Below are 18,076 nucleotides of genomic sequence, written 5' to 3'. Positions count from 1 at the left end.
TGCTAAGGAGAATTCCTGTTTGGTTAACACCACCAAGGATGTCCTGTATGTGGATCGCCCAGTCTACAGCCGCAAGGTTCTCTTAAAAGTGAGCAAAGTTATTATCACAAATGGGGACAAATCTATCGAGGCATATGCTGTGTTAGACGATGGGTCTGAGAGGACCATACTGCTCCACGCAGCAGCACAGCAGTTAAATCTGAAGGGGCAGCCAGAGGACCTAATACTGCGAACGGTGAGACAGGACCAGCAGGTTCTTCATGGGGCGGCAGTCTCGTTCACTGTGTCTCCTGTCACTAACCGACACAGAAAATTCCCCATTCAAGGTGCTTTTACAGCCGACAGGCTTGGGCTCGCCGAGCAAACGCACCCGGTTGCCTCTCTCCAGAAAATGTACAAACATTTATCTGGATTGCCCTTACAGCAAATAGATAAAGTACAGCCTGTACTGCTCATTGGCTCAGATTGTCCTCACCTTGTTACTCCAATTGAGCCTGTCCGCTTAGGCCCTCCAGGTGGACCAGCTGCAGTTCGCACTCGACTAGGCTGGACTCTACAAGGCCCTACACATGCGATCAAGCACAAGCTCAACACTCACCAGTGCCTCTTTACTGCAATTTCCCCCAATGCTGATCTGTTCGCCCATGTGGAAAAGCTATGGCAGATGGATGTAATTCCGTACAGGAGTGAGAAAGAAGTGACAAGGTCAAAACTTGATCAAGAGGCCATCAGGCTTCTACAAGAGAAAACAGTGAGAGTTAATGTGGATGGTGTGATGCGTTACGCTACACCGCTTCTCCGCATACAACCCATGCCCACGCTGCGTATGCCAAGGGAAGCTGTTCTGCCACAGCTCAGAAGCATTGAGCGGAAACTGGTGAAGAACCCTGATCAGGCCTGTGCTTATAAAACTGAGATGGAAAGACTCAAAAATGCGGGCTATGTGGAGAGACTGCAACCATGCGAGGCAGAGAGATCACAGGAATCATGGTATATCCCTCATCATATGGTCACACACAACAGCAAGAATCGGGTCGTTTATAACTGCTCATTCCAGTATGAGGGCCAGAACTTGAACGAGCTGCTTCTTCCAGGTCCCACCTTAAGTCCCACCCTGTTGGCAGTGTTACTGCGCTTCCGTGAACATTCCACAGCCTTAAGCAGTGACATCCGTGGGATGTTTCATCAGGTGAGGCTGCTCCCTGATGATAAACCTTTACTCCGGTTCTTGTGGAGAGACATGACCTTAGAGCGGGCACCAGATGTGTACCAATGGCAAGTACTTCCCTTTGGAACTACTTGCAGTCCCTGTTGCGCTACATTCACCCTGCAAAAGCATGTGCTAGACCACAGTCAGCCAGGAGATGTGATGAGGGAGGTCATAGAGAAGTCATTCTATGTAGACAATTGCCTCCACAGTCTTACTTCCAAAGATGACGCAACAGATCTTGTTGACCATCTCTGTGCCCTGCTGAATGAGGGAGGCTTTGAACTGCGTCAATGGGCCAGCAATTGTCCAGCAGTGATTGCTCACCTTCCCTCCAATATTAGATCGAACAGATGTGAGCTCTGGCTTAATCAGGGACTGCAAGATACCCATGAATCTACCCTTGGACTCCTCTGGCATTGTCAGGCGGACACTTTGCACTACAAGCACAGGGTAGTGAATTGCACTAAAGTAACCATGCGCAGCATTTATCGTGTTCTGGCCAGTCAATATGATCCCCTCGGCTATATTATCCCATACACCACTCGAGCAAAAATACTGGTGCAGCGCCTATGGGATAAAAAGCGTGACTGGGATGACCCACAACTTCCAGAAGGTCTGCTCAGCTTATGGAGTTCATGGGAGAAAGAACTGAGTGATCTGGATAAGATATCACTACCAAGATGTTATTCCAGTCCACACATGGATCTCCCGACTAGCAGACACGATATACATGTATTCTGTGATGCCTCAGAGCAGGCCTATGGATCCGTGGCCTATTTGCGAACAGAAAATACAAAAGGCCAGGTTGAAGTTGCATTCCTAGCAGCCAGATCACGGGTTGCCCCCCGAAAGCAACAGTCTATACCTTGACTTGAACTATGCGCAGCTCTGAGTGGTGCCCAGCTCTCCAAAGTCCTTGTCACAGAACTCACCATCCCCATTCGTTCCTTAACACTATGGTCAGATTCTATGACTGTGCTTACCTGGCTGTTGTCAAGTTCTTGTCGTTACAAGGTGTTCGTGGGAACTCGAGTAGCGGAGATACAAGAACTTACAACATCTGCGACCTGGCAATACATACGATCAGAGGACAATCCTGCAGACAGCATCACAAGAGGTAAACATCTGTGTGATCTAGTAAAGGGAAGCCAGTGGAATCAAGGTCCCCAATTTCTCAAACTGCCACCAGCAGATTGGCCTGAGCAACCATCCTTGCCTACTGAAGAACAAAGTAAGGAGTTAAGGCAGTCTGCATTTTGTGGAACGACTACAGTTGTCCCCTTACCAAATCCACAGCAGTACGATACACTGGCCGAATACATAAAGGCATGCAGCCAGCAGCTTCACGGGGCGGCGAACATTACATGCGCTGACAAACAGAGAGAGATGGAACAAACCGTGCTTTGTCAAATGCAGACAGAGTCCTTCCCTAACGAGATGGTCAAACTGAAGTCTGGGAAACCAGTATCCAGTACTAGCAGGCTGGTCTCTCTCTCTCCCGAGCTTGACCCTACCAGTGGTCTCATTCGTGTGGGTGGACGTCTAAGACGATGCAGTGATACAGAATTGGATTCTATTCATCCAATCGTCCTTTCCCCTCAACATCCTGTGACCAAACTCATTATCAAGGATTATGATGAGAAGCTGCACCACCCTGGGCCAGAACGCGTGTTCGCGGAACTAAGAAGGACTTACTGGGTGTTGCGAGGCCGTGAAGCAGTACGGCGACACCAGCGTCAATGTGGAGAGTGTCGAAAATGGAAGGGACAACCAGAAATTCCTCGTATGGCTGACTTGCCACTAGCAAGACAACAGCTCTTTAAGCCTGCCTTCTCAACTGGCATGGACTGTTTTGGTCCCTACATGATTAAAATTGGACGCCGAAATGAGAAGAGATGGGGTGTATTATTCAAGTGCCTCACCACCAGAGCAGTGTATATAGATCTGTTGGCGAGCTTAGATTCAGATTCCTTCCTGATGGCCCTGAGACGCTTTATTGCTCGACGTGGAAAACCTACTGGAAAAGGCACTAACTTCAAAGGTGGAGAGCGAGAGCTGAAGGAGTCCCTTGTTACTTTACATGAAGAACTACAAGACCACCTTGCTTCCCAACAAATCAAGTTCGCCTTCAATCCACCAGGAGCACCCCACTTTGGTGGATGCTGGGAGAGGGAGATACGTTCAATTAAGACAGCTCTCCAAGTTACCTTAGGGGCGCAGACCGTGACAGAAGAAGTTTTGAGAACAGTGTTAATGGAAATTGAAGGCATCCTTAACTCAAAACCTCTAGGCTACACATCATCTGACATTTCTGACATTGACACGATTACACCCAACTGCTTCCTCATCGGACGCAGAGATGCCTCCTTGCCCCAGGTTGTGTATCAAGACTCGGGAGTGTTAAGTCGACGCCGCTGGAGACACAGCCAACTGTTGGCCGACCATTTCTGGAGACATTTCATTAAGTACTATCTGCCCAGTCTCCAAGTTCGACAGAAATGGAAGACGGACAAGGGAAATCTACAAATTGGGGATGTAGTGATGATTGTTGACCCCCAGCTCCCTCAAGCTTTGTGGCCAGTAGGAAAAATCTCCGAAGTGCATCCAGGAGTAGATGACAGAGTAAGGTCAGCTACCGTACAAGTTGAGAGACGTACATACACTCGACCTGTAGCTCGTCTTGTCAAGCTACCAGCCCTATCTGATGAAGAGTAAAATCCACTTCAAGAGTAAGACCTTTTGTCAAGATGTGCGAATTTAATCATTAAATTCGGGGGCGGCTGTTCAAAAGGCTACTTTAACCTAATGTGTATAACCAATCCCCATTTGTAACGTCACCATCTTGTGTGTCACATGAGGTCAGGAAGTGGAACAGGTGTGCTGAGCAGACACGCAGAACGTTAACTCCTTCCTTAAGCAATCCGCTACATCTCAGCTTTGTCTGTGATATCTCACACTTGCTGATATAATATAGTTGTGCGTGCATATAAAGTAAGTGTATTTTGTTGTTCTTTATTTAAATCTGACGAATGTTTTACATGTCGCGAGTGAAACTCGTTTAGTGCCATTGCGTCATATATATATATATATATATATATATATATATATATATATATATATATGTGTATGTGTGTGTGTTTATGCCATTATATACTTGATTTGTCACGATTAAGCTTGCTTTCTCAATCATTTTGGTTGATGGAATGACTATTAAGTATTTTCCGTGACTTATGTTTATGTTACATCGAGTTATTTCACCGCTAAGGACTCGTGGTTTAGTATATCCTGACATGTGCCTCAGTCACGTTTACTTCAGTAATAGCACCATCTTGTGGGCTGTCATAGAATGACCACATTACTTATTTGCACAGATGTGTTAAACTGCCCTAATTGTGTTCTATTCTATACTTGTAAGGAATGTTATTTTTGATAATTGTTTATATTTGTTAATTAATAATTTCTAATGTAAGATTCTGTTTGTATTCTGTTATAGAACCACAACTTTTACTATCAGTAAATGCTTTACTGAGATTCTGAAGTCTGGAGTGAATTCTTCAAGTTAGATGTCATTACACAGTTCTGACCGACTGTCTGCAGGGGTTCGAACTCACTGAATCAGTGCTAAAATCTGAAACCTCAACTATACTAACGTTAGCATGTAAAGGTGAAATAATTAAATGTACATACAATTTACAGAAAATTAGCATAAGTATTTAATTTTCATGTGGTAAAGATACACACAGAGACGCCAATGTGGCAAAAAGCCCATTTGGGACGGATATCTTCATATAAGGATCCTTTTCATATATTTTCCATAAAAGGATTGCGGTGACCCTGAACTGAAGCATGCTCCACATCGTGAATAAGCAAAATGCTCAGGTGAGAAAATTATATGCAAAAACTAATATTAAACTTTTATTTCATGATAACTCTGTTTACTTGTGGTTGGAAGTTTGAATAAACATTGCAGAATTTTAAAAATGTTAATCATTTTGACAAAATAAATGATCATACAATTTGACAGTATTTTGTTTGTTTGTTTTACAACAGCTCTGACTAAGGTAATTAGCATATCAGAGGTTTACATAAAGACTTTAAAACAAAATAACAGAATTTACAAAAAAAAAAAATATATATATATATTTAATAGCAATTATGTGTCCAGTGAGTCTCCTAGTCTGCAGTTGCAAAAGTTATATCACAGCAGAAAGAAAGAATTGTTGATTTGTTCTTTAGTTAATTTACTTATTACACCATAATGACTTTTTTTATTAAAACTGCAGTAATTTAAAAAATGTCCACAATTCTGTAGGGTGTGTATGTGTGAATGCATGTACTGTCATGATCTGGGCTGTGGGGCCTCCCTCAGCCACTTGGGGTCGCTGTTTCCCCTTCCCTACACTGCACTTCCTGATTGCATTCACCTGTCTTTGTCATTAGCACTGATTCACTCACAGCTGTTCACTATTATCTGGTCTTTAAAAACTCTCACCTTTCACTCCTGCTTCATGGCTGCATTGTCTTTTGTCTTGCATGTACTTTTGTGTTCCTGACCTTGGCCTTAGATCTTGTTTCATGTTTTGTTCAGTTTATGTTTCAGTTTATGTTTAGTTTGCAGTGTTGGCCTTTTTGTTTGTTTAGTTTGTTTTCATTTTCATTAAAACATACTTACCCTGCATTTGGACCCAGATCTCCTCCTTCTCATTCGTGACATGTACAATATGTGACCTTTTTTTCTACATAAAATCATCATATATATATTGTAAAGAACATTCTGTAAATATATAACCTTGATATCATTAATATTGATTGACTAAGGCTATTTCAAATTTTAGACTCAGAAAATTATGTTTTTTGGGAAATTGCAATATTTAAAAAAGGAACACATTTGAACCATAATTACCCTGACTATGGTACATTTAAGCTGAGATTCTCCCATTTTAGTGATATACTGTACAGTATAATATTATATTTTATGTATGCTGTGTATTGTGTATATACAAAATATTTAAATTATAATATGAGTAGATAAATAATTTATGTCTTTTTTGGGCTGTTGTGTAGCATTATAGTAAATCCTTTACAACACGCACACACACACAAAAAAAAAAAAAATCACGGCATTGTTTGCGTTTCCTAGAGGTTCTGTGAACATCCTCCATCACATCCTTTCAACGTTTAAAGAACCCCACACAAAGACGTCCAGGGGACATCCGCAGGCGCCATTCAGGGGATTACATGCAAAGACAGATTTTTTTAAACGTATTTCTGTGTGTTGTTTAAGCAATCAGTGTGTGTGCTTCGAGTATGTCAGTCAGAGGTGTTTTTTAACAAGTTTATATAATGCCACTATTGTTATTTTTAAATAATAAGGCTTAAGTTTGCAGTGATTGAAATGTAAACGCTACATAAACAAACAGCGATATGCATAGCTGCCACTTTCGAGTAAAGTGCATCGTTGATAAACCAGGATGGTCTAAAAGTCATAAGAGGTAGGAAGGTTTAAATCCACTACTGATTTTTGTTCATTCATATTTTTTTTAGGTTCCAAACATACGGCTAGAAGCTGACCTGGAGAACTAACACGCAACAGCTGGAACACACACACACACACACACACACACACACACACACACACACACACACACACACACACACACACACACACACACACACACACACACACACACACACACACACACACGTATACAGACAGACACACACCAACACACACACACACACACACACACACACACACACACACTTAAACAAACAAACTATAAAATGAAAAGATAACAAATAAAATATTGTCAAAGTACTATTGCTTGTGTGTTTATTCCTTGGGTAGTTCAATTTGACTAATGACATGTTTACAAAGGATGTTAAATTGACCTGCAGAGAACGTTACCTATAGGTCCTCACAATGTTTAATAAACGTCCTGCGAACCTCCGTGGCACGTCCTGCGAACGTCCCCGGTTGGTCCTCAGAACGTTCCGCGAACGTTCCCAGTACGTCCCGCGAACGAACTGGCGACGTCCAAAAAACCCTACACGATAACGTCCAGGGGACGTTCGCAGATGCCATTCAGGGGACGTTGTGGCGACCTTTTTTTGTTAGCTGGGAGGTAAGTAACGTAGCTAACGTTAGAGAGCAATCAGGCTAACAAATTACTAGTGTGTACACTTAGACCTAGGACTAGGGTTGTAAGGTTATGTATGGATAGTATAGAGGACATGTACAACTTTATTAAAGCAATATAGTCGTGGTCGTGATGTTACAAACAATATGACATTCACTGTCTGCCTTTGGTCTAAGTGAACGTCTTGTGAGTAGCAGCTAGCGACGATAGCCTAGTATTAACATTAGCCGAATGCTGTCATCATCAGTTAACATTTTAATTTCGAATAGCTTGAACCCATTTTCGTTAGCAGGGAAGGAGTGGAAAGATAAATAAGGCTGCTTTTGGGCATTACAAGAACAGCCCGGTACGCTACAACAACTCTTGCTCGATGTTTGCGCCATCTTTGTTGTTTAACTGGTTACCGGCATACCGGGGCGGAAATAGGTTTACACAGCAATTACGTATTTCCGGTGCAAAATACGGAAGTTGTGAGAACGGTCTATAGACAAGGGGTGCTTTTCAATATCCCTCCTCGTTTCCTCGCTCCTCCGTCCTCCATCCTATGACCCGGAACCCGATCGAGCTCAGCCATCTTGTAGGACATCTCAATTCTTTAATTGCACCGTGAGGAGGCAAGGATCGAGGAGTGAGGACGCTTCCTGAGGAGTCTTGAGCGAGGATACGCAGGTGTTTCCTATGCGGAAGTGTTTTATCGACTAAACGTGACGCACTCCTCCCCCTTCGGATGTGTCATAATAATTTACATTTATATTTTACCTTTGCAGTGTAAATAATGTCATATATTTAAACAGGGCATCTTGCTTTGTTAATAATTATTATGAATGCCTTAAATAACGAACTTTAACAACATATGGGCAGACCTCTTTAGCGCAGCTGATGACGCTTTGAAGTGACGCTTGAGTGGTCAAGAATATTCCAATGTTCCTCCTTTGATTCCTCCATCCTCATTTCCTTTCCTTAAATCCTTCCCTCGTATCCTAAGGGGGTGGAGCTAAGACGCGAGGAAAGGAAGCAAGGAAAGGAAACGAGGATGCACAAATAAGAAATGAAAAGCACCCAGGGTAAAGACTAGAAGGGAGACATGATTCGCTACTGGGCATGCGCACATCAATCTAACGTTATTTTTACAACAATAATGCTGTTTTTTTATTATAGTAAGGGCTAAGTTTAGGGTTGGGGTAGGTGTAGACGTTAAAAAAACACAATCTAATAGGTAGAAAAATTAATTTCATTGTTAGTTTCCGGTCGTAGACGTATCCCTTCTAGCCACAACCTATAGACAGCACAGATGAAATAATTATGTTATTGGCTGGCAAAGAACCCCGGTAAAAAATGTTGACATTTAAAACATTTTGTAATTGTCAAAGCAATTCAATGAGACATTTTGGATGACTTTGAATACTAGAGTGAATTCTAGTAAAGAGGCCCACTTGTTGACAAAACATCTACAACAGCATTAAAATGTCATTGCATTTTTTCACACTGCTCTTTGAGTGTTAGATCAGTTTTCTTACCTGCTCTTCTCTGTTCTTTGTAGTTCTCTGAAATAAACATAATTAACAAAATTATTAATATTAATAGCATATTACAGATACACAGGCCCATGTATTACAAATCAATGTTTATTTAAACTGTATATTTATTGTAATAATTTATTAAAATCATTTTCCTTTAGCTGATATTTAATAAATATGCATCATACCTTTGTGATAACTGTGATAACATCACTGTCTACACTGTAGTTCAGTTTCCCCACTGCTGCACATTTAATCTCATACTTTGTGTCTGGATTGAGATCAGTCAGAGTAACTGTATCTCGGCTCTGCATCACAGGCTGAGGTTTCCAACTTTTCTCTTCTTTCATTTTGTACAATAACTTGAGCTCCATTGTAGCATGACATGGTGGAGGAATTTTTAAAACCACACTGCCATCTCTGACCTGTTCAATGATGGGGCAGGCTGGCTTTGGTGGAGGAGCAAAGCAGATGGCTTCATCGCATCCATTTTCATACAGGAGAACGCAGGAACCTGGATGGTTTTGGTGATCTTTTGAAGAAACAATAAATTTAGTGGAATGATTCCTATGTAATGTCATCAGCTCTTTAAACATTTTCAAATGTGTTCTCATTTTCTCCCTGATGCCTCTAGTAAGCCATGTCTGAGATGCTGGATTAGGTGTTTTCTCCAGTTTCCTTATCATTTGGGGTTTCAGGTAATTTTCTTGTTTAGAAAGCAACCCATCTGGCTGCTCAAGAGAAGTAAATGTGTAACACAGAAGATTATCCACCTTAACATCTGACAAAACTGCATCAAAGCCACTGTCCATTTCTGCTCCGGAGTCTAGTAATTGTTGAAGAATCTCATTAGTTGTATTCATTTCTTTTTCTGTGATTGTGATCCACTCTGCAAGAATACTTTCTTTAAATGGAGATTCCTCATGACCTTGTAGAAGATCTGTTAGAGCACACATCTCCTTTTCACAGGCTTGAACAGATACAATCAGGGCTTTAATTTTGTCTTTGAAATCTTGCTTGTAGGTTTGGCAGTATTGCCTCATTTTGTCAAACTTCTTATGAAATGCACTAAACGTGTTTGTCTTGGGGTCTCCCAAAAGTTTACTGCTCTTGTTTTCAGTCAAACTCAAATATTCAATGACAGACTCTGTAGCCCTGATGAGACTCTTGTCAATGACTCTGAGGTGGATGACATCACTGTCTACACTGTAGTTCAGTTTCCCCACTGCTGCACATTTAATCTCATTAAACTCAGTGTCTGGACTGAGATCAGTCAGAGTAACTGTCTCTTGGCTCTGTGTCACAGGCTGAGATTTCCAGCTTTTCTCTTCTTTCATTTTGTACAATAACTTGAGCTCCATTGTAGCATGACATGGTGTAGGTACTTTTATAACTACAATGCCATCTCTGACCTGTTCAATAATAGGACAGGCTGGCTTTGTTGGAGGAGAAAAGCAAATTTCTTCATCACACCCATTTTCATACAGGAGAATGCAGGAACCTGGATTATTCTCCATCTCTTTTGATGCAATGATAAACATTGCTGCTTTGCGGTCCTTTGAATTGATCAAGCTTTTAAACAACTTCAAGTTGCTCTTCATTGTATTTTTGATTTCAGGAGTGAGCCATGTATTTTGCTCAGATTCGGAGGTGCTCTCATTGTTTTTTCTCCTTGATGAAAGACTCAGGTAGTCCTTTTGTTTAGAAAGAAGCACATCTGATCTATTAAGGGATGTAAAGGTGTAGCAAACCAAATTTTTAACTTCCAGATCCATCAAACATTTATCTAGGTTCATTTCTACCTTTGCTCCAAAATCCTTTAGTTGTCTGAGTAAAGTTTTAACTACATCTGATTCATTTTCTTTCTCATTCAGCCAATGTTCAAGATCACTTTCTCTAAATGGAGATTCCTCATGCTCATGTAGAAGATCAATCAGAGCTGTTTCCTTTTCCACGTCCCCTCGGATTTTTGGCAACAGAATCCCAAGTTTCTTCATGAAACTCAACTTGTAGTGGTGACAATTCCGCTTCATGTTCTGTATTTTCTCATTTAATGCAGCAAAAGCCAAAGCTGGTTTGTCTTTCAGAAGGTCGCTGCATTTCATCTCAACTGCACTTAAACTCTCAATAACTAATTCAAAGTTTTTGATTAGATCTATGCTGATATTTCTTTGAAGTTTTGCAGCTCTTGAGTGTAGTTTGTCCAAGGGATAAAGCCACACTCTCAATGGAACGACCAGTTCTTTGTTCTCTCCCAACAATTTTGGGAGTTCACCATAAATCCTCAAAGCATCTTCAAAAGACTTTGGATTAGATGGTAACTTAAAGTCGCCATAAAATGTACAACTGAATTTTGGGACTGCCGTTTTCTGGTTGTCATTCATGCTCAGATCAATGTTTGCACCTACTGAAAAAATGCCCTTTAGTTTATTAAAGGCAGCTTGTACTTCTCCTGCTACTGTGCTTTCATTCTCATCTGAAGAAACTTCTCTATCAAACACAAAGCAGGCATCTGCCCCATACAGCACTGCTGTCACTACATGTGTTGCTGCATCATTCTCAAAGACCTCATTATGAGCAATATTTCCAGAAGCCAAGTGGTTCATGGTCAGTTCTTTAAACGTAGAGGTTGAATGATAATGCAAGGTCAGTCTTTGCTGTTTAAATGACTTTTTGGTGTCATTGAGATACTGGGCAGCTCCACCAACATGAAGGAGTCCACCTAAAAAACTCAATCCCAGAGAGGTGTCAATGTTTAGTAAACTAGATTTGTCTTGAATTGAGTCTGAAGCTGTGACTTTGAAATCTGTATTGATTTGGGGACGGGTGCGTATGCTTTGCTGCAGCTGCTCTTCATCCCAAAGTGTAATTCCTGTAGCACGAAAAATAAATTCAAATTTACTTTTCAAATAACTTACCCTTTTGTACAGGTTAGTTTTTTTATGTTTTAGTACCTGGTACTAATGCATCTTTCCTGCAGTCATACAGCATCCCCAGTTGGAAGGGTCTCCCCAGTGCAGCAGTTTCTATGACATTTACTCCCACTGAATCCATACTACAGACAGGGCACATGAAAGAAAGGAACAGCAAACTAGTGAGGTTATAGTTGACAGTTATCAAACCATGTAAAAACATCACAGTTAAGTAGAATCATAGTATAGTAACATGTGGAGTTCTTCCCATAAAAAATAGCCCTGAATTCTTACAAAGCAACAGTATGTGATAAAAAAGAAATCCTTATTAAAAACAAAGAAAATTATGTATTGTGAATTATTATACTAAATAATGATGACTAGGTACAGCAACACATCAGGTACAGCAAGTGTGCACTTGTCTATGAAGTTGTGTATGCTTGGGGAAAACATCCCTAGTGGGTGACGATCAGACCTGAGAACAGCAGAGCATATCAAATGAGTATGGCAGTCTGCCATAGCAATACTTCATACTTCAGTACAAAAAGTAACACAAATAGATTTTTTTAAATGTTGTAGGCTAATAGTGATTTTAAAATCTCTAATAAAAAAAAATCACAAGGAAAACCTATGAAATAACTGTTAGAGGTTAGAAATGACCAATGAGCCATAAGTGCTCATCTGCAGCCATAGAAATAATGTCTTGTTTTTTCTCATTTAAAAAGTTAGTTTCCTCATTGTGAAACTTTTAGTCTTTAAAGGGTAAACATATCACATTGAAATCACATTATTGTGTGTTCACTTTGGTCTGAATCTGCTTAACACTGTTGAAATAACTTAGTTTAGAACAAGCTTGTAGAGTTCAACTAAAGCACATTCACAAATGTTTTTATTACAGGAAACAGTTCACTGTGCATTGTCGGCTTCATTGATTATAATGGCAGTTATACGATTTTTTTTTCCACAATTGTCTCATGGTAGTTCATTAGTCTCTTGTTACCCTGTGTATACCTCTGTATGTTGTGTATACCCCTGTTGTTGTGTGGTTTTGGCTGTTGTTGCTTTTAGTTTGTTTCTGCCTTTTTGGATTTTCTTTGTTTAGTGTTTATTAAATACTGCTGTATTTAGATCCTTGACTCACCTCGTCCTTGCCCCACCGTTAAAACTGGCCCCTGGTGTGGAAATCAGAATGTCCCGCTATACCAGATATCCCCTTGTTTCAAAATAAATGGTCCTGGAATTATTCCATTTAATCTGACAAAAAAATAAATAAACATGTGGGCATTATGGTAAAATATAAAGTCTTACCTTACTTCAATCCCACTATAAGCTTCCAAGCACGAGACGAGAGAAAAATAAAACAGACCAAAAAGAGAAGCACTGTAAGTTAGCACAGTAGCCTGTCACTTTCTCACCAAATTTTCTGAGAAATGCACTTAGCAAGAATCTCCCTACAGCATATGTTCTGAACTGATAAACCTCAAAATTTCCTGTGAACGGAAAACAGGACCCTGGAGTGAACTCCACCCAAGAAATGCTTTTCACTGCAATTAGTTGGCATAGTGACAAGAGTTCTATAAATGACTATTTTATTTATTTGCTGAGCATTGAACATTTACTAATCAAATGTAGCAGAACACAATCAGGTATAGAAAGTGTGTACTTGTCTCTTCAAAACTAAGAACATACCCAATTTTCATTCGGTATGTATATAGATAGATAGAACATTCCTACTGTGTGACAGTAGGGCATTCTACTAAAAGTAACAACATGGACAAAAACAGATTTTTTTTTAATGTTGTAATAGTGATTTTAGGATTGCTAAAAATAAATTCACAAGAAAATGTATGAACTGTTAGGGAATAGAAAAGGCCAATTAACTGAGCCATAAGTGCTCCTCTGTAGCCATAGAAATAACTTCATGTTTTTTTTCTAATCATTGTGAAACTTTTAATCTTTGAAGGGTAAACATATCATATTGAACATTACATTTAAATCTGACAATATTCAGTCTTTTGAGCTTTAAAGTGCTGGGAAAAAATACTAGTACATTATATTTGAAATGGTACAACATCATAATTTTTGTACTTGTACACTGCTGTTTCGAAATTTACCGCTATGTGGCAGTGTTACCCAAACCGGCAAATGTGACAACAGAGGAACAGGATGGATCAACCAATTAAAACTGTACATGTTAATTTTGCTGACCATATAAAATAATAGAACAGAATAGAAGAAAGTCAAAGGTTTTAATTCAAAACATGTTTTTGCAGGATTTTGTAGCCAGTCATGAATGTATCTGTTGAGCATGTGAACATAATGGCTAATCAATGTTCACTTTGGTCTGAATGTGTTCAACACTGCTGAAAATTAGTTTAGAGCAAGCTTGTAGAGTTCAACTAAAGCATATTCATTTACATTAACATTTATACATTTAGCAGATGCTTTTATCCAAAGTGCCTTACAATTGGGGAATACAACAAGTGATTCATCCTAAAGAGGCAGATCGACATAGGAAGTGCTCATAATACCATAAATCAGGCATTGTTAGATGAGTACAGGTTAGAAAGGGAAGAACAGGTTGAGGGGTTGGAGGTACACAAGTAGCAAGATGTAGGTTAAATGTAATGAGGAAGTGTTCAGAGATGTGTAGGGGTTTAACCAAGATGTTGTCTGTAAAATAATTGCGTGTGTAAATTAGGTCAAGTTGGTTGCCAGATTTGTGAGTGCATGTAGTGACAATGCATTTGAGATCAAATGAAGCTAGGAGTGAATGGAAGTCTGCTGCATAAGGCTTGTCTAGGTGAATGTTAAAGTCACCAAAGACTAAAAGTGCACTGCCATCCTCTGGAAATGAGGACAGCAGCCCATCCAGCTCCTCTAAGAAGATGCCGAGTTGACTAGGAGAGCGGTAAATTACCACAACGTGGAGTTTTATAGGAGATGTTACAGTAATTGTATGAAATTCAAATGAGTGAATGTTATAATTGCATAGGGGAGAATGAGTTGAGTATTTCCAGTTGTTAGAAATGAGCAATCCAGTACCCACACCCCTCCCAGTCTGATGAAGGGTGTGTGAGAGAGAGAAGTTATTAGATAGAGCAGCTGTGGTTGCTGAGTCTTCTGGACGGATCCACGTTTCAGTCAAGCCCAAGACACTCAGTCCAGATTGTAGAGAAAAGGCCGAAATGAAGTCAGCTTTGTTGACAGCTGACTGGCAGTTCCAGAGACCAACTGTGAAAGAGAAAAGTTCAGTGGAAGAGGTGTCGATAGGGCGCAGTTTAGTAAGACTGCGTTGCCGTCTGCGTGTGATGTTAGGGCGATGTGTAGAGATCACCGGAATGAATTGGAAACACATGATAGAGGAGGACCGCTAGGAGAGCGGAGTGTATAAAGGGAAAGTAAGTGAATACTTAAGTGAGTTGCCGTTGTCGTTGCTCGGTTAAAGTCGTGCAGGAAAAAGTTACAGGTCTTTACCCTTGTCGGTCTTCACACGAGGAGGCTAAACGCTTCCGCATTCACATTCACTCATATTTTGCTAATCATTTTATTATAGAAAACAATTCATTCACGGTTTATTGTACATTGCCGGCTTCATTGATTAAAACTGTCACGTTAGAGATGAGGTCTGGGTCCAAATGCAGGGAAGTATTTTTAATTGAAAAAGAACACAAACAAATCAAAACCAAAAAGGCCAACACGGCACAATCAAACATAAACTCAAAACTTAAACTGAACAAAACAAGAAACACGGTCAAGAGCAAAGATCTAATATCTAAAATACACAGAAACAAACCATACAGAAAACAATGCAGCCAGAAAGAGTAGTGGGAAATGAGTGTTCTTATAGACCAGATGTGATTGTGAACAGGTGTGCGTGTAATCAGTGATAACGACTAGACAGGAGTGTACAATTAGGGATGTGTGTGCAGGGAAGGGAAAACAGCGACCTCAGGTGGCTGAGGGGAGCCCCACAGCCCAGATCATGACACTACCCCCTCCCCACGGAACGGCTCCCAGACGTTCCACAAGTCTGGAGGGTGGAGGAACGGGGGAAGGCAAATCAGGGGGAGGGACGGCGGGCCAGGCCCGTGCAGCGCAGTCACCGCCGCGTCAGGAACAGAAAGCACGGTCGCCGCAGTGTCAGGAACAGAGATTGCGGTCTCCGGCGCGTCAGGCACGGAGATAGCGTTCACTGCCGCGTCCGGAGCAGAGAGAGCGGTCACCGCCGCGTCCGGAGCAGAGAGAGCGGTCACCGCCGCGTCCGGAACAGAGAGAGCGGTCAACGCCGCGTCAGGAGCAGAGAGAGCGGTCACCGCCGCGTCCGGAACAGAGAGAGCGGTCAACGCCGCGTCAGGAGCAGAGAGAGCGGTCACCGCCGCGTCCGGAGCAGAGAGTGCGGTCACCGCCGCGTCCGGAGCAGAGAGAGCGGTCACCGCCGCGTCCGGAACAGAGAGAGCGGTCAACGCCGCGTCAGGAGCAGAGAGTGCGGTCACCGCCGCGTCCGGAGCAGAGAGAGCGGTCACCGCCGCGTCCGGAACAGAGAGAGCGGTCAACGCCGCGTCAGGAGCAGAGAGAGCGGTCACCGCCGCGTCCGGAGCAGAGAGTGCGGTCACCGCCGCGTCCGGAGCAGAGAGAGCGGTCACCGCCGCGTCCGGAACAGAGAGAGCGGTCACCGCCGCGTCCGGAGCAGAGAGAGCGGTCACCGCCGCGTCCGGAGCAGAGAGAGCGGTCACCGCCGCGTCCGGAGCAGAGAGAGCGGTCACCGCCGCGTCCGGAGCAGAGAGAGCGGTCACCGCCGCGTCCGGAGCAGAGAGAGCGGTCACCGCCGCGTCAGGAGCAGAGAGAGCGGTCACCGCCGCGTCAGGAGCAGAGAGAGCGGTCACCGCCGCGTCAGGAGCAGAGAGAGCGGTCACCGCCGCGTCCGGAGCAGAGAGTGCGGTCACCGCCGCGTCCGGAGCAGAGAGAGCGGTCACCGCCGCGTCCGGAACAGAGAGAGCGGTCAACGCCGCGTCAGGAGCAGAGAGTGCGGTCACCGCCGCGTCCGGAGCAGAGAGAGCGGTCACCGCCGCGTCCGGAACAGAGAGAGCGGTCAACGCCGCGTCAGGAGCAGAGAGAGCGGTCACCACCGCGTCCGGAGCAGAGAGAGCGGTCACCGCCGCGTCCGGAGCAGAGAGAGCGGTCACCGCCGCGTCCGGAGCAGAGAGAGCGGTCACCGCCGCGTCCGGAGCAGAGAGAGCGGTCACCGCCGCGTCAGGAGCAGAGAGAGCGGTCACCGCCGCGTCAGGAGCAGAGAGCGCGGTTAACGCCGCGTCCGGAACAGAAGGTGCGGTCACAGGAGCGGAGACAACGGACCCTTCCGCCTTCCCACCGAAAAGCCATTCCGCTCCAACCGTGAAGCGGGAACGCAGTCGCGCCGTTTCAGCCCTGCATGCTTCCATCTCGGCCAGTTGGAGGTATATCACCTCCTCGAATCGAGCGGCCGACGCCGCCTCAAAAGCCGCCGCCTCCTCAATGAGAAAAAAAAAATTACTCCCCGCTGGACCCATCTGTGCTGGCTGCATTCTGTCACGTTAGAGATGAGGTCTGGGTCCAAATGCAGGGAAGTATTTTTAATTGAAAAAGAACACAAACAAATCAAAACCAAAAAGGCCAACACGGCACAATCAAACATAAACTCAAAACTTAAACTGAACAAAACAAGAAACACGGTCAAGAGCAAAGATCTAATATCTAAAATACACAGAAACAAACCATACAGAAAACAATGCAGCCAGAAAGAGTAGTGGGAAATGAGTGTTCTTATAGACCAGATGTGATTGTGAACAGGTGTGCGTGTAATCAGTGATAACGACTAGACAGGAGTGTACAATTAGGGATGTGTGTGCAGGGAAGGGAAAACAGCGACCTCAGGTGGCTGAGGGGAGCCCCACAGCCCAGATCATGACAAAAACAGTATAGTTTCCCCTCAGTCAGTAAGTTTTTTTTTACAATTGCAAGTTTAAATCTGACTCACAGTTGTGAGAAAGTCAGACTTGCAAGTTTATATCCCACAATTCTGACATTATTTTTCACAATTGTGAGTTTATATCTCACAATTCTAACTGTATAACTCACCAATACACTCCTGCTTAACAATGCCATAGAAGAACCTTTGTTGTTTAAATGGTTCCATTAAAAACCTTTAACATCTGAAGAACCTTTCTGTTTCACAAAAGGTTCTTTGTGGTGAAAGTTTCCTCAGAATATAAAAAGGCAAGAAAGAGATGGTTCCTTAAAGAGCCTTTGACTGAATGG

At 42.7% G+C, this 18,076-nt stretch overlaps 1 protein-coding gene across 1 annotated transcript in view; it reads right to left on the bottom strand.

Annotated features, from left to right (window-relative positions):
• The window catches only part of LOC141291030 (uncharacterized), a 22,085-nt gene extending 8,883 nt beyond the window's left edge, over window positions 1-13,202 (bottom strand). The window contains exons 1-5 of the mRNA XM_073823189.1: window positions 13,088-13,202; window positions 12,921-12,992; window positions 11,822-11,922; window positions 9,056-11,739; window positions 8,868-8,894 (exon numbers count right to left, since the gene is read on the bottom strand). Of these exons, the coding sequence (XP_073679290.1) occupies window positions 8,868-8,894; window positions 9,056-11,739; window positions 11,822-11,921 (2,811 nt within the window). The 5' untranslated portion in view covers window position 11,922; window positions 12,921-12,992; window positions 13,088-13,202. The remainder of the gene's footprint in view (window positions 1-8,867; window positions 8,895-9,055; window positions 11,740-11,821; window positions 11,923-12,920; window positions 12,993-13,087) is intronic.
• Between the last annotated feature and the right edge of the window lie 4,874 nt (window positions 13,203-18,076).

This window comes from Garra rufa, chromosome 18, assembly GCF_049309525.1.
Source record: "Garra rufa chromosome 18, GarRuf1.0, whole genome shotgun sequence".
Lineage (NCBI taxonomy): Eukaryota > Metazoa > Chordata > Actinopteri > Cypriniformes > Cyprinidae > Garra > Garra rufa.
The sequence above is the reverse complement of the archived record's forward strand: the minus strand, read 5'-3'. Positions and strand labels throughout refer to the sequence as shown.